Source organism: Octodon degus, unplaced genomic scaffold, assembly GCF_000260255.1.
Source record: "Octodon degus isolate 3935 unplaced genomic scaffold, OctDeg1.0 scaffold00111, whole genome shotgun sequence".
NCBI classification, from domain to species: domain Eukaryota; kingdom Metazoa; phylum Chordata; class Mammalia; order Rodentia; family Octodontidae; genus Octodon; species Octodon degus.
In genome coordinates, this window is record NW_004524687.1 from 8,155,762 (window position 1) to 8,170,856 (window position 15,095).

The following is a 15,095-nucleotide window of genomic DNA, read 5'->3' on the forward strand; positions in this document are numbered from 1 at the left end:
AGTGGGCAGTGAGCCGACTCTCACCTGCTACCAGGAAAGAGGGGGCACCTTGGTACCCAGAACTCTAGCTGGCTTCTCCCTCACACACAGCAGGCACCTGACTAGTCATCCTAGCAGAAACATGTTTGGCCCTGTGTCAGATCTAAGCTGAGTATCCATGATGCCCCTGGCCTCCCACCAGATGTAAACGGAGAGTAGCAAGGACAGTGCAGAGGATGGCAGTCATTCCGGACTCCATGTCCTGCTCTGTGCGCTGGGTTTCCTGACTAACAGGCTCATCACAGTTGTTTAGCTTACCTCAGCCTGGCCCCCATCTCCTTTCTCAGGAGCAGAAAGGGCTCCCGGTGGTGCAGAGTGAAGAGGGCAGGCAACTTCATGCTGAGCAGCCGCTCCACAGATGGCCTTGGACGTTGCTGGCTTTCTCCCTCCCAACTGCTCTACAGAGGCCCTCATAGGACGGCCTTCCTCTAGGCAAACAGGCCAGCCTACCGGGGAGAACCACAGGAAGCAACAGAGGGAAATGTGAGCCAGGCTGAATTGTCACACACTCTCAGGTAGGAATGAGCAGAACAAGCACATCTTTTTAAGGAGAGGAAAAGATGACACCTTTGACCAGCGCCTGTCTGGGAAGACCCTATTACACAGAAGTTTTTTGGTTTGTTTGGTTTTGGTTTTTTCTGTATTGTAGGGAAGGGTGTACAGGGTGTTCAGGGTCTCACTACTAGATGGGACTTGTAGTGATCCACCTGCTTACAGCCTCCCAAGAGCTGGGATTACAGGCACTTGCCACCACACCCATTTTCGATTGTTGTCTCATGTGCCCTGGGGAGAGCCTTGAAGGCTGTTCTGGGTGGGAGAGGAGTCTGCTTGTGCAAGGATCGAAACTCCAGCCCCTGCGCCTCCTTACAGGCACTTTAATCCACTCAGGTATTTGGCCGGCCCTATATAGAAGTTTAAAAATCAGTCCTTTGGGGAAATTCAGTCCAAATCTTTGGTCTTGTTACCAGATTAGCTTATTGTCAAAGACGGAGGCCAACACAAACAGCAGTTCAAGCAGCCAGAATACTAAGATACCCGCCTTAGGGAAGGGACGGCAGGACTGAGCCCAACCTCAGCACTCAGGTGAACAAGGAAGTAGGGAGGGGTCCTTGTCAGGGGCAGAGTCGGACAGCTGCAAGTTGAGCAATAGGAAGAGATGGGAGGGGTGACGCCCACGGGGTTTGCCAACTGGTCTTGAGCAAGCGAGGGTCCTCCACAATGCAGACTGAGAAAGAGCCAAGCTTTTGGATGCATGCACTTCACAGAGCCCTGAAGGCTGCTCTGGGTGGGAGAGGCATCTGCTCGGACAGGGGCAACAGCAGGATGCATGATGGTGAGTTTCTGAATAACTCCGCTAAGGGCTCAGAGCCCAGGTGCCCTTCCCCCGGGGTGGGCAGGTACAAACTCACAGGAGCCTTGCTCGGTCCGGGCTACCGGGCAAGATCATTTGTTCTGAGAGGGTGTGGGTTTTTCTGTTTTGTTCTGTGTTTGTGTGGCAGGTTGTTTTGTTCTGTTCTGTTCTGTTCCGTTGGGGTATTTTTCCCTTTTAAAATTTTTTTAAATTTTGAGACAAGGTCTCACTAAGTCACTAGATTGCAGTGGCTGGGCTCTATCTTGGCAGCCCTGCCTCAGCCTGCCAGAGAGTTGGGGTTGCAAGCATGTACCACCATGCCTAGCTAGAGTCTATAGCTTGTATAGATCAAGAGGGAGGCCTAGCTTGAGGAGTAGGAATAGAAGAGCCTGACAGCATTAGGACAAGGGGAAACCATGGTCATTGATCCCTTCCAAATCCAAGGCCATTGAAGAAACCCCCTGCAACCTCGCCCTGCTAGCTCCTGGCTCGAATCCGACACATCACTTTGCAGGAGTCTAGGTAGCGCACACCCAGAACTAACACTGACGCTGCCAGATGCAGGGTCCCACCATACCTTTGACAATGCAAGAAGCACTTTAAATGGTTCCAGTCAGATGCTGTATTGAAAAGGCTCCTGTCCACAGCTACCAGCTAGTTGCTTCTCGGATTGGATTCAGATGTACTTGAGACCCCGTGTGGATGCCAGTGTGTATGTGTTATTCCCAAGTCATGGTGTGATGACACTTGGTCCCTCTATTGGTGATGACATGGTAATGCGGTGGGATCAAAGAAATACAAGATAGGCAGAGCAGAGACAAGGAGGTCATTTGCCAACACTGTACTTTTAAGAAGACTGCAGGGGCTAAGGAGATGACTCAGTGGAATAAGTGCTTCCCTGGCAAGTGCAAGGGCCTGAGTTCAACCCCGGGTTCCGCCAAAAAGAAAAGAAGACTGCAAATGGGGGCACCCAGCTGAAGTTACCCAAGGCGACATATCGGCACCCCCTTGCTCACGTTAGTCCCAGGCATGGTTAGGTGCAGCCATCCACTCATGTTTGAAGACAGGGCTGAAGCTGCCAGTGCTACTCCTGCAGGTAGAGAAGTCACAGGGCACAGGGCCAGGGCCAGAGCTCAGGGTTATAAGCTTGTTGCAGGACCCTGCCTGTTAGCTCAGTTGTTTAAGCGCCTGCCTGCTTATGCAAATGCAGTCAGGGGCAGGATACCACAGTTCAATCCCCAGCTCCCACAAGCCTTACCAGACCCGCCCTTAAGGCAGCCTGGGGGGGGGCGGTGCACACACACACACACACACACACACACACACACACCCTCATAAGTTTGTTGCGAAAAGACCTTCAGGAATTTTTTAAGAGTGAGTTTCTCGGAAGGAGAAAGGACTTGAATAACGTTTGCTTCTTCAGGCTGCCGTTTTACTTCAAAGTACAATTTACAATCTCAGCTTCCTCCCTCCTTTCTATCTGGGTCTGCTCCTGTGTGCTCCCTGGGGCCTGCATGGTGGGCTGCACAAGGGCTCCAGGAGTGACGCTTCTCTCCAACCACAATATGCTTCTCTGCATGTGCCTGCAATTCCTGCCTAATAACCCCTCGCTCCTTACTGCCTAGTCCTGAAAATCCTTTTCCTGTGATATAAACCAACGAATCTCCTAACTTATTCTACAAGAGGGGTGAGCTAGGGTCCTTATTCCAGTTCCAAGGACTGCCCAGACCCCGTAAGTCACAGTGGGGTCAGTGACCATGGGCACATAGTCCATCCTAATAGTTACTGGCAAATGACCTGAGGAGGGGCTCGGGTCTGTATGAATACTCAGCTCCCAGCACCTTGTACTCAACTCTTTCAGAAGCCCAGCAGCTAGAAGCAGGCAGACATTACTCAGAGTGGCCTCCACCAGTGAACTTTATTCAAATGATTTGTTTCTTAGAGAGTTAAAAATGATGGCTTTATTTCTTCAATATTTGTTAACGGAAAAGTCTAGATTTTCCTGTGTTCTCTCTGTCCAAACAAAATGCCACAGGCTGGACAGCCTAAGCCACAGACTTCGTTCTGAGGGCTGGCAGGTGGGAAGCCCAAGGCCACAGGGCACGAGGGCCACTTTCCAGGCTGCCTCTGTCGGCCTTCTAGTTCGGGAACTGGAGTGAGTAAGTCTCTTCTTATAAAACCACAAATTCTCTCAGAGGAGGACTACCCCTAGACATCCTTTCATCTTTTTTTTCTTTGTTATCGAGACTCGAACTTGTGACTTCGCACTTGCCAGGCAGGTGCTGTGCCGCTGAGTTGTAGCCCCAGCCCATCCTTTCATCTTTTTATCCTTATTTATTCATTGATCTGACTTCACTTAATCTTGATTACCTCCACAGTGGCTCTCTCCCCAAATACAGTCATACTGGGGCTTGGAGCTTCAGCCTGTGCATTTTAGGGGGACATAAACCTTTAGTTTTAATATGAGCTAGTGTTCTCCTTCCTTAAGTATTTTATAATCCAAAAGTATTTGTTGCTTCTAAAATTTTATTATAAGAATTTTTAAACACACAAAAGTGAAAGAAATTCACCATAAACACCTGTGTGCCTACCATCACCCCCACTCTGGAATTAATATTTTGCCATGTTCGCATTATCATTTACTTACCGCCTGGTACTACCTTGCAGTTATCCACCAAACCATCCTTCTTTTTCCACTCAGATAAATTGCAGGCATTCGTCGTGTTTGTACTTTTCTTGCTTTCAATTTGTGTTAAATCTTGGTGGTGATATGGGGGTGCTTTTTGACAAGGATTGGATTCATTAGAGATAGACAAACACATTGGACAGTATAGATAACAACGTGTATAAAACTGAGGTTGTGGGTTAGCAGATTAATATTTTAATCGTTTTTCTGATCGTAGGGCCAACAGCCGCTAGAATTGCGAGGGGAGGGGGGGGGCGGAGGTGATGCCGAGTCATGGCGGTGGCGCCACCTGGTGGACATTATGAGCGCAATCACGCTGGCCCTACAGGTTCCTCCCGGAGACTGGAAGCTGAGCATTTCATCTGCTAAATGCACCCGAACTCTGGTGCATTTCAAAGGGCGGGAAAACAACCACTTTTAGCGAAATTACATTAGCTTTTTGCAGTTAAGCAGGATATCTAAAGCATTTATTTTCTCTTCCCCTTCTTCCTCTTCTTCTTAACTCGTTTTCAGACTCCAAATGACCACAATCCAAAAGAGCACAACCCTGAGGCTTTTATTCTCTGGGTTTTTTCCTGAGTAGATTTACTGGGCAACAGTTCAGACCTATCCAGAAGCAAAACTGAGGTGTCCAATGACACACCAGGGTAAGGGAACGGACCCGTATTCCAGCGGTGGGGTGGTCGGGAAGCCCTGCAGGTGGCCTGCGGAGGGGAGGGCACCTTCCACTCCAGAGGACAGCCGGAGGTGAAACTCTTACTTGGAATGAAAGGCCTTCATGACGATGAAAAGAGTTTCTATCTGCCGGAAATGTAAGTTACCTCCACAGCCCTGAGAGGAAAGCAGTGTTTAGGGCTGGCCACTGGACTTTCTTGGGTGGTTTTGTCAAAATATTAATAGTCTGAAAGCAGGCTCAGGAGCCGGGGGTTCGATCCCCGCCCCCGGGGCGCCCTGAGACAGCAGTTGAGACTGAGTGTGGTGGCGCGCGCCTGTAATCCCAGCTAGGGAAGAGACCCATATTCCAGCGGTGGGGTGATCGGGGCGGTCAGGGATGGGGATGTAACTACCTAGTGTGCCCAAGGCCTAACCCAGCACCTCAAAAAATAAATAAGTTTCACTTTAGTAACTTTCAATATGATTGGTTTTCTTCTAATCCTATACTACCCTTCATTTTGTGTATCCTAAAACATGCTGCACCGTCTGCCTGCGATCCCTTCACACTGCATGGCGTCAGAGCCCATGAATTCAGTCCTATTACTAAGGAAATAGGAATGAATACACATTGGAAACAGCTAACTGGCTCAGCCACAGTGTACTCTCTGTTCAAGTTATAGAGGCCAAAGGATGCCAGTCAGAGTCATAGCATTGCTATTTTGGGGTTTTTTGTCCTGATTTTGCCTGTTTGTCTGTCATAGCCCAAAAGGTTTAGAGAACTTCTTCCTCGATATGTTTCTAGACCTTTCTGCCTATAGTTTCTGTGTAATGTCTTATACTATTTATTTAAAGGTAGCCAGGCTTCTGTGAATGTGCAATGATACCCAGATATTGCTTGTGGTTAGACACATTAATTCTATTTTCTGTTTAGAAAATAGAATTGTTTTCTAGTTATTTTCCTTCAGCTTAATGGATTGAGACAATGACCACTCTAGTTTTCACCTTTCTGGATCAAAATGCCGTTTTCAATCTGTGACTGTTTGCTTTGTCGATCCACTCGATTCAGTCAAGTCCACTGATCAATTTGCCAGAAATGTTTGTTTAGTTTCTGTTACCGCACTGCACGGTGTCCTTTTCACCATATGGTTCTCATAGTCTCAAACTTTTGTTTGGTTTCTTTTGCTGATTTTTGTTTGGTTTGTTTAATGGCTCCTTTGTTACCTAGCTTAAAACTATGACTAATTGCAAGATTATAACCTTTTGCTCCTTTCACTTTATATCTTTTTCCTCCATTTCGTTTTAGTTCACACACACACACACACACACACACACTGCTTACTTTTCTATCATACACTGCTATTTATAATCTCTTTCAGCTCCCAGAAGCTAAAAGATGAAAAATTAGTGTATTTAGCGTATTTTTTCCATTTTTCCAAGTAACATTCTGATAATATTTTCTATATGGTCAGGGATTATAATGCATTCTGGACTCATGGCACTAGAGTTGGCTTAGGCTTGACTTTATTAAATAGAATCAAAGGGTAGCATCACTCCTTTTATCATAAGGCCTTCATGTTCGTTTGACCTCTTCCTCTAGCCATTTCTTCAAGAAAGCTCATGGAAATGGTGTGTTGAGTACTTGCCTGTTCACCTTTGTACAAATCTTGTTATAAGCTTTCATTTAATTCTGCTTTGGGGATAGAACTGAATGAGTCACCTCTCTCATGGCTGAGCACACAGCCATGAAAACAGCCACAACTTAAGGGAGCAGGGTCTTACTTGGAATTAGGGCTTTCAGTGGATTCAGTCTACAATTGGTTGTCTGCAAAGCAAAACAAGCTAGTGAAAGGGATAAGGTAGAAAGCCGCTCACCCCATGGTGTCCCGGAAGCAGAGAGAAGGGGACAGCTGCACACAAGGGTACACCCATCTGGGTCACTCCCCCAGGGTCCGCCTCCAGCCAGGCCCAGTCAACTAGCAGTACATGTGACTCTGTGCCCATCTGTGAGTTAACCCACCAATGAGTAGAGTGCCCCCATAAACCAATCTCTTTCCAAACACATGAGCCCTTTCAGAGACCTTTTAGTTCTAAACCTTAAGAAGAACACTGCCTCTTTTCCCTCCTGACATGCCTGCATGAGGCGTTTCCTGTGGCCCTGGTTCCTGAAAGCCACAGGAAAGGTAGAATGTTAGTAGTTTCTCAAGACACAACTACTGTCATTGCCACTCATAGCAGGACAGAGGCTTTCCTGTTTGCACCAAAGTCACACCCCCCAGAGCATGGGGAAGTGACAGATTTTGCAAAGGAAGAATGACAGTGAGCCCCAGGACAACCATGCTAGTCTTCCCACTACTATTGTGCTTCTGCCCAGCCTCTAAACACACATGGCTATCTCAGGGAGGGACAGTTAAGACTGGCCCAGAAAGTCACAAGAGCCAAGAGGAGAGAGATCAATGTGTCCAGATTAGAGGCTCCCAGAGTGCTGTGTGAAAATACAGGCATTCCTGGGAGAGCCAGTGCCTTGGGGAAAATGGCTTTAAAACGTTTGACATGGATAGATTGTAAAAGGGAAAGATGGGAACAGAGTGATCCCAGTTTACAGAGATCTGATCCACCAAATAGGTGTTGCTTCTCACAATCCAAGTTTTAACAATGGAGGACAGCATAACCCTAAAACCCCTAGACCAAGCAAGTGAGAGGCAAACTACACCAGAAAATTACACAACAGCCAGCCAGGACCAGTCATGCACACCGTACTGGACGAGCTGTCCTGTCCCCAGAGGAGATAATGCTGCCATCCTCTTTACTGGAGTCCAAGGCCTCAAGAAACCATGCCTGGATGGGCACCCACATCTAACCACAGAGCCGAATCTCAGACAATGTGTCAGTATTCGAGGAAATGTGGCCCAAAGCCAAGACCAGGACTCTTCCTACAGTCAGTTGGTACTGCATTTCGGAATTTTAAGTTACCATGGGAGGCAGTTATTCTATGCCATGTTCTGAAGTATTCTGAAAATGAATATGCCATGTTCTAAGGATGATTACAGAGAGATGAGATCATTTGAAGAAGTTCAGAAATTAGAGATGCGCTTCTGACATTTTTATCCTGGCATCCAAAGCTTGACCTTAGGGAACTTTTGAAGATGTGGGGGGAAGCAGGTCTCTGTTGTCTTAGTCTGTTTCCTGTTGCTAGTAACAATGCCATAGCCCGGTAAGTTAGGAAGAAAACTGTTTATTTCGACTCCCAGTTCTTGTCCAAGGTCATAGAACCACGCCCAGCTGGGTCCTCCTGTTGGTAGCATGGGAGGCACTGCGAGGTTGAGACATAGGCTGCTGGTGGGTGCCGTGCCTAACCGGGCTTTACTGAAGACCCACACTTGAGATACAGCATTAATCGTGCCATGGGTTAACTTACTGTATCGCCTCTTAGCTCTCCACCTCATCCCACGTCATAACAGGGATTAGTTCAACATGACTTATAGAGGAGCCAGACCATGTCCAAGCCACAGCACATGTCACTTGGTCCCCACTCAGTTGTCCAGCACTGTCATAACTGCACTAGAAAGCTCACCTGCCCCTAGGAAAGCTTTCGCTTTCATTCAGAAACAGTCATTTCTTCAGTTGGCCGTGGCCCACCAGCCACCTAGTACTCAGCAGAGAACAGGGCACTGGATTGGCTTCTCAGCACAGATCACAGTGACAATGTAAAGTACATATTTCTATAGTCCCAAATCTAGCTGACAGCACAGAACCATTTGTGTTCCCAGTATCAGGACCCTGACATCCATAGTAATATTTGTTATGGGTCACTCAGCATAGGAACCAGATCAGCCAGACAGAAATTTGAATAGAGCCTTTTATTTACTGAGCTCAGGCCCGTCAGCCATTTCTCATGCAGGAAAAGACTGATCGGCACCCGAACGTAGGTAGCAGGGGGGTATTTATAACAGAAATCACATCCAGTTTGGTAAGCGAATTTCTTATCTAGTATAGAACAACAGAAGACTACATTCTCTTGACACAGCTGCAAACTATTCATAACTAAAGATCTTTCATAGCTTGGTGATAAGTATATTTTACAAGATACATCTTAAGCTGACCACGTTACAGGAGATGGCTAGGGAGGGAGCTTGCTGTCTTGACAAAAAACAGTTATTTATTGTTGAACAGTCTTGAGCCGAGAGAGAGAATACTTGTCTTAGAGTCGGTAACAGGAAGCACAAGGTTTTTTAATAATTTCCCACAGTTAAAGCACAAAATTCTGTTAACCCTTTACATTCCCCACTGGTTTTATCCGGGAATCAAATCTTTGATTCATTTCAACCTCATAACTTGAGTTGCCTTGGGGGTGTGGGAGGCTTATTGTTAGATCTCAACACCATTAATTTTATCATCTGAGTTCTTTGTTGTATATACGTAGTCAAACAGTTTATTATACAAGGTCTGATGAGCAGGACCAGAAGAAATATGATCACAGGCCCAATCAGAGCAGTTATCAGATTATTTATCCAGGAGGATATTGAAAATAACCCCCCCTTATTACCTTGATGGATATCTTGCACTAACTCTTTTAGTATGTTTATTTAATTCTGTATCTGATGGCTGTTATCCGATAGATTAAAACAACAAGTTTGTGGTTTTGGTTTTTTTTTGCATGTTTGATGGTGAAACAATAGTAAATAATCAATGACAGCCCGATTGTCTAATATAGCTTGTATTGAGTAGGGCGATGGCTGTTGAAGTGGCATTAAGAGCTTTGGCCACATTACAACCCAATTGTCTCACATAATTTTCTATTTCACCAAAGAATAGGTTTCTAATGACACTGAGTATCACAGTATGTGCTTCTGCCTCAGACAGGAAGGGGACTTTATCATTACAGTCAGGAGGAAGAGGGATGTTAGAAACTTCTCTCCTCTTGAAGGGTGATGATGTTTTTTTCCATTTATATATGGATACTTTATAAGACTAGAACAATTTGGAAATCTTAACAGTCTATGATAACTTTTTGCAGTACAGTTTACAAATTGTACATGTTTCATTTAAAGCAATTACAGTCTTTGGGATGATAAAATGCAGGGCACCAAGTGGTACATCATGTGAGACAGGTCCCCAGTTAGCCAAGTCATCATATGAAGCAGGTTTAGAAATGTGCTTTAAAAAGTTTAAATTTCTAATATCTTCTACAGGCTTGCACACTGGTTTTAGGCATGAACTCAGCACATATTAAAGATCTAAGTTTTGTTCCAAGCAGAAAGTGGACAAATTAAGAGTATTTACCATCTTTACCCCCATGTTATCATGGGAATTAATTACAGGCATAGTGGGTATGGCTGACAGCACATGAAATGCAGGTAATACATAATACATGATAAGAACTGAAAAGACAGTTAGGCCAGATCTGTACTCTGGCATACTAACTTGACTTTGAGTGGATCGGGCATCTTTTTGATTGACCATCTTGTTGAGTCCTCATCCACTGCAACTGGCTTAATGTGGGTGTGATGAATCCAGTGTCTCTTTCTAGCTTCCTTGACCGAGGTGGGTACACTCAGGATGACAAGATAAGGTCCTACCCAGTAAGGTTCCAATGTGGATGGATCCCGCTTTTTTGTCCACACCAGAGAGCCAGGTTCTGCAGCCAGTGTCCACTATCAAGTTGTTCTAGTCTTGGATGTTGACAGTGGAAGAGGGAGTGTGTAACCTGTAGTGTAGACTGCAGAGCCTGTAAGGATTTAACAAGTTCCTGATTAGAAATGGATGTCAGGATTTCCTCCTCCAGTTTGGGGATTAAGGGAGGTACCCGATCATACATAGATTCAAAGGGAGTGATCCCGTGTACATAGGGAGTACAGCGGGCTCAGAATAAAGCAAAAGGAAGGAGACTCACCCAGTTTTCGCCAGCCTCCAACCCTAGTTTTGAAATGGTTTATTAGAGTACAATTTATTTTTTCTACCTGACCTGAACTCTGAGGCCTATATGCAGAATTAACTTTTATTTTAATTTCAAGACCTACGACAGAGTTTTGGTAACCTGGGATATGAAAGCCGGACCATTGTCGAACCCCATAGTAATGGGTAGGCCAAATCTGGGAATAATCTCTGTCAATAACTTCTTTGTCACTATCAGAGGTGACTCTGATCAGGTGACATAGGCCTCTGCCCATCTGGTGAAGGTATCTACCAAAATGAGGTAGCGATATCCTCCTTTTCCTGGACCCATTTCAGTGAAACCAATTTCCCAGTGTTCCCCAGGAGATATACCTCTAGCGCACTGTCCAGGTTTAGAAGTAATCCTGCTGGGGTTTACCTGAGCACAGTGGAGACACCACTGGCTGGTTTCCTTAGTTATTTGATTCAGTTTGGGTATGAAATAGGATTTCCATAACAGTTCAGCCAATTTATTTCTTCCCAACTGAGTCTCTTGGTTTAGCTGTTGAATGAGCTCTCCGCCTAGTGTCTCAGGAAGGAGAATCCTGTTGTCCAGCAGCATCTGCAAGCCATCTTGTGTTGGCATGGTTTTTAAGCTTTTAGCCAATAAAAGATCTGCATCAGAGTAAGTGGGCTGATCCAGCACAGGACAGGCAAGAGTGTCTTGAGCAGCCCCACTGGTTTTTGTGCCACCTCCTTGGCTGTGGCATCTGCCAGAGCATTTCCTCTGGCCACTGGAGAGTTTGCCCTCTGGCATTCTTGGCAGTGGATAACTGCCACCTTTTTGGGGAGCCACACGGCTGCAAGCAAGTACAGGATCTCTTGGGTATTTTTAATCTTATGTCCACTGGTGGTTAGTAGACTGCACTCCTGGTAAACAGGTCCATGTACATGTAGGGTAGCAAAAGCATACCTGCTGTCAGTGTAGATGTTTACCTGCTTATTTTGACCCCAGCAGAGAGCCTGGGTCAAGGCAACGAGTTCCACCTGTTGGGCAGATGTCCCGTGTCCTAAGGCTTGAGCCCAGATCATTTGGTCTTCTGTGACCACTGCTGCCCCGACATAACATACCCCATTCAGGACAAAACTACTTCCATTGGTGTACAAGGTGGCATCAGGATCATCCATAGGAATGTCTGTGAGGTCCTCTCTCAGGCTTATTTTTTGCATCAAGCACCTCAAGATAGTCATGGAGCGGTACCTCAGGGTCATCATCTGGTAACAAGGTGACTGGGTTTAAGGCTGTAGTGGACAAGAACTTAATACAGGCTGGGTCGAAGAGCAAAGCTTGATATTGTACAATCAGTGCATTTGAGAGCCGTCTTTTTGGAGGGCTTTTAAGAAAGCTCTCACCTGCATGAGGAGCCACAATTTGGAGCTCCTGGTCAAACATGAGCTTAGTAGCTTTCTTTGTCAAAATGGCAGTGGCAGCTATGGCTCACAGGCAATTTGGCCAACCTGCCACAGTGGAGTCTAGTCTCTTAGAGAGGTATGCTATAGGTCTTTTCCAGAACCCCAAGTATTGGGTTAAGACCCATTTAGCAATGCCTTTGCTTTCATGTACATGGAGCTGGAATGGTTCCGTCAAATCAGGCAAAGCCAGGGCAGGAGCCAAAGCAAGGGCTTTTGTTAGAACCTCAAAAGCCTCTTGGTTCAGGTTCACTCCAACAGAGTTTCCCTTTTTGGTCCCCACTAGTACTGGCATACAGAGGCTGGGCAATTTCAGCAAATCCTATGATCCTGAGCCTGCACTATCCAAGAAGCCCTAGAAATTCTCTTACCTGTCATTTGGTGGTAGAGACAGGGATTTTTAATATAGCTTCAATCTGTTTGTCAGACAAAGATCATTGTCCTTCCTGTAGCCTATAGCCCAAATATGTTACTTGAGATAGGCAAAGCTAAGCCTTTTTGGCAGAGACTCTGTAGACCATTTTATCCAGTTCTCTCAGTAAGTCCTCAGTTGTCTCTTTACATAAGTCATCGGAGTTAGAGGCCAACAGTATGTCATCAATGTATTGTAACACAGTTGCTTGGGGATGTTCTCAGAAATTCAGCAAGTCTCTACTCAGTGCCTCATCAAACAGGGTTGGTGAATTTTTATAGCCCTGAGGTAATCTGGTCCAGGTTAATTGACCATTTTCGCCCATCTGAGTGTCCACTCATTCAAAAGCAAAGATGGAACGACTTACCGAAGCCAAGGGGATCATGAAGAAGGCATCTTTTAAGTCCAGGACTGTGTAGAAGACTTGGTCCAGAGGCAGCAGACTCAGAAGTGTATAAGGGTTGGGCACCGTGGGGTGGATAGTTTGCACTCCACAATTTACTTCCTGTAAATCCTGGACTGGTCTGTAGTCTGTGGTTCCAGGCTTCTGGACTGGCAACAGGGCTGTATTCCAAGCAGACTTACAGGGTACCAGGATGTCTTCCTTGCAGTAGGCACACTGGTTCTTGTTAAGAGGCATCTTTCTTTTGTCTTTCTTTTTTCTTTTTTTTTTTTTTTCCAGTTACACAAATCACTAGTCGAGAAAGGGACATAAACCATGAAAGGGCGGTCATCTCTACCCAAGTGTTCACGGAGAGGAAGTACTGGGGCTGGTGCTGAGGTTGGAAAAGGATCACGGTCAGATGGGGTGCTGAGAAAAGGGCAGTCCACTATGGGTGTGAGACGGACTCAGAGGAGTGGAGGAGTCGGGGCTAGCTGGAGCCAAAGGGTTAAGGGAGGGACCGGACAGTTTAGGGTAAAGGGGGAGAGTCGGGGATTCAATGTCGGGGCAGCATAGGTGGCATTTTAGGACCCTGAGGATCCTTTTCTGGAGCAGTGGCCAGCGCCATCATACCAGAGGCAGGTCTGAGTGATGCCCACAGCGACAGGTCTTCATCCACTTTGGAGGGTCCTGTAATAAATCTATCCATGCTTGGATATATTGGACTTGATCAAGATGTCCTGGCTTTCCAAATATGACCCTGCGAACCTGATAAGTAAGGAAGATATTAAAAGAGCCCTCCGGAGGCCATACAGACTTGGATAGGCGGGGCCACTCCAGTTCGCAGAGGTGCGGAGAGTCCCCTGGAAGACAAGGTCTCCGTAGTCAGCAGCTCGCCCTGGGAATTCCTGGAAATGATCAAGAATACATTGCAAAGGCGACCCAGAAGCTGAAGCACGTTGACCCATGGTTATCAGACTGACACAACAATCGGCCGAAACACACAAAAACAAAACAGAAACTGACCTGAGACTCCGACATGTCGTCACGGAAAGGAGTCGAGTCCAGAGGCTGTCGCTGCATCCAGCACCTGTTAGGACTCTCAGAGGGGGCGCCCCAATGGAACAAATACAGATGTCTTACCGGCAAGATCTTTCAGAGAGCTCAGTCTAGTCCATCCGAATGTTAGGATTTATGAGTTTTTGGACACCGTCCCAGGGCCAGAAAGTTCCCCCGGGGAAATGGTTTCCAAAGACTCTGGTTCCTATGATTGATCCCCGGTAAAGGGGATGCCAGAAAAGCCCTCAAATGTTATGGGTCACTCAGCATAGGAACCAGATCAGCCAGACAGGAATTTGAATAGAGTCTTTTATTTACTGAGCTCAGGTCGGTGAGCCATTTCTTACGCAGAAGAAGACTGATCAGCACCCAAAGGTAAGTAGCAGGGGGGTATTTATAACAGAAATCACATCCAGTTTGGTAAGTGAATTTCTTATCTAGCACAGAACAACAGAACCCTACATTCACTTGACACAGCTGCAAACTGTTTGTAACTAAAGATCTTTCATAGCTTAGTGCTAAGTGTGTATTTTACAAGATACATCTTAAGCTGACCACATTACAGGAGATGGTTAGGGAGGGAGCTTGCTGCCTTGACAAGAAACAGTTATTTATTGTTGAACAGCCTTGAGCTGAGAGGGAGAATACATGTCTTAGAGTTGATAACAGGAAGCACAAGATTTTTTAATAATTTCCCACAGTTAAAGCACAAAATCCTGTTCACCTTTTACAATATTCAAGGCTTCACTACTTCACTACATTGACTACTTCTAAGAAAACTGCTTTAAAGATGTACAGGTGCATGTAAATCAGGTGGATGGATGATAGGTAGATAGATGACAGATAGATAGATAGATAGATAGATAGATAGATAGATAGAGCAATTTTGATCACCAATCTAAATCTGACCCAGTGGTGTAAGCTTCCTGTCAAGGTGTTGTATCAAACGTGTCGTAGAACTGTTCATTGTTAAGCATCAGGCTCCAGAACCAGAGCTTCACAGCAACTCCTCTGGGTCTTTGTCAGTGTCACACTAACTCCACTTGCTATCCATCTTCACAGACCTAAATGGTCCACACCCCATGCCAACAGGCAGTTGAAGCTGTCATTTCTTGTCCAAACCCTCAGACACACTGTGCCCCTTGGCAAGGAGGTCATGTGGCCAGAGCAG

The 15,095-nt window shown here is 46.0% G+C and overlaps 1 protein-coding gene across 2 annotated transcripts in view; it reads left to right on the forward strand.

Annotated features, from left to right (window-relative positions):
* The window catches only part of Slc28a3 (solute carrier family 28 member 3), a 75,963-nt gene that overhangs the window by 13,707 nt on the left and 47,161 nt on the right, over positions 1–15,095 (forward strand). Inside the window, exon 1 of one of the 2 annotated variants that reach the window (XM_023699188.1) lies at positions 1,288–1,372. The exons of the other annotated variant lie outside the window; for it this stretch is intronic. Coding sequence (XP_023554956.1) covers positions 1,367–1,372 — 6 coding nt within the window. The 5' untranslated portion in view covers positions 1,288–1,366. Of the gene's footprint in view, positions 1–1,287; positions 1,373–15,095 lie in introns of those variants that run through there. 2 annotated transcript variants of the gene reach the window in all.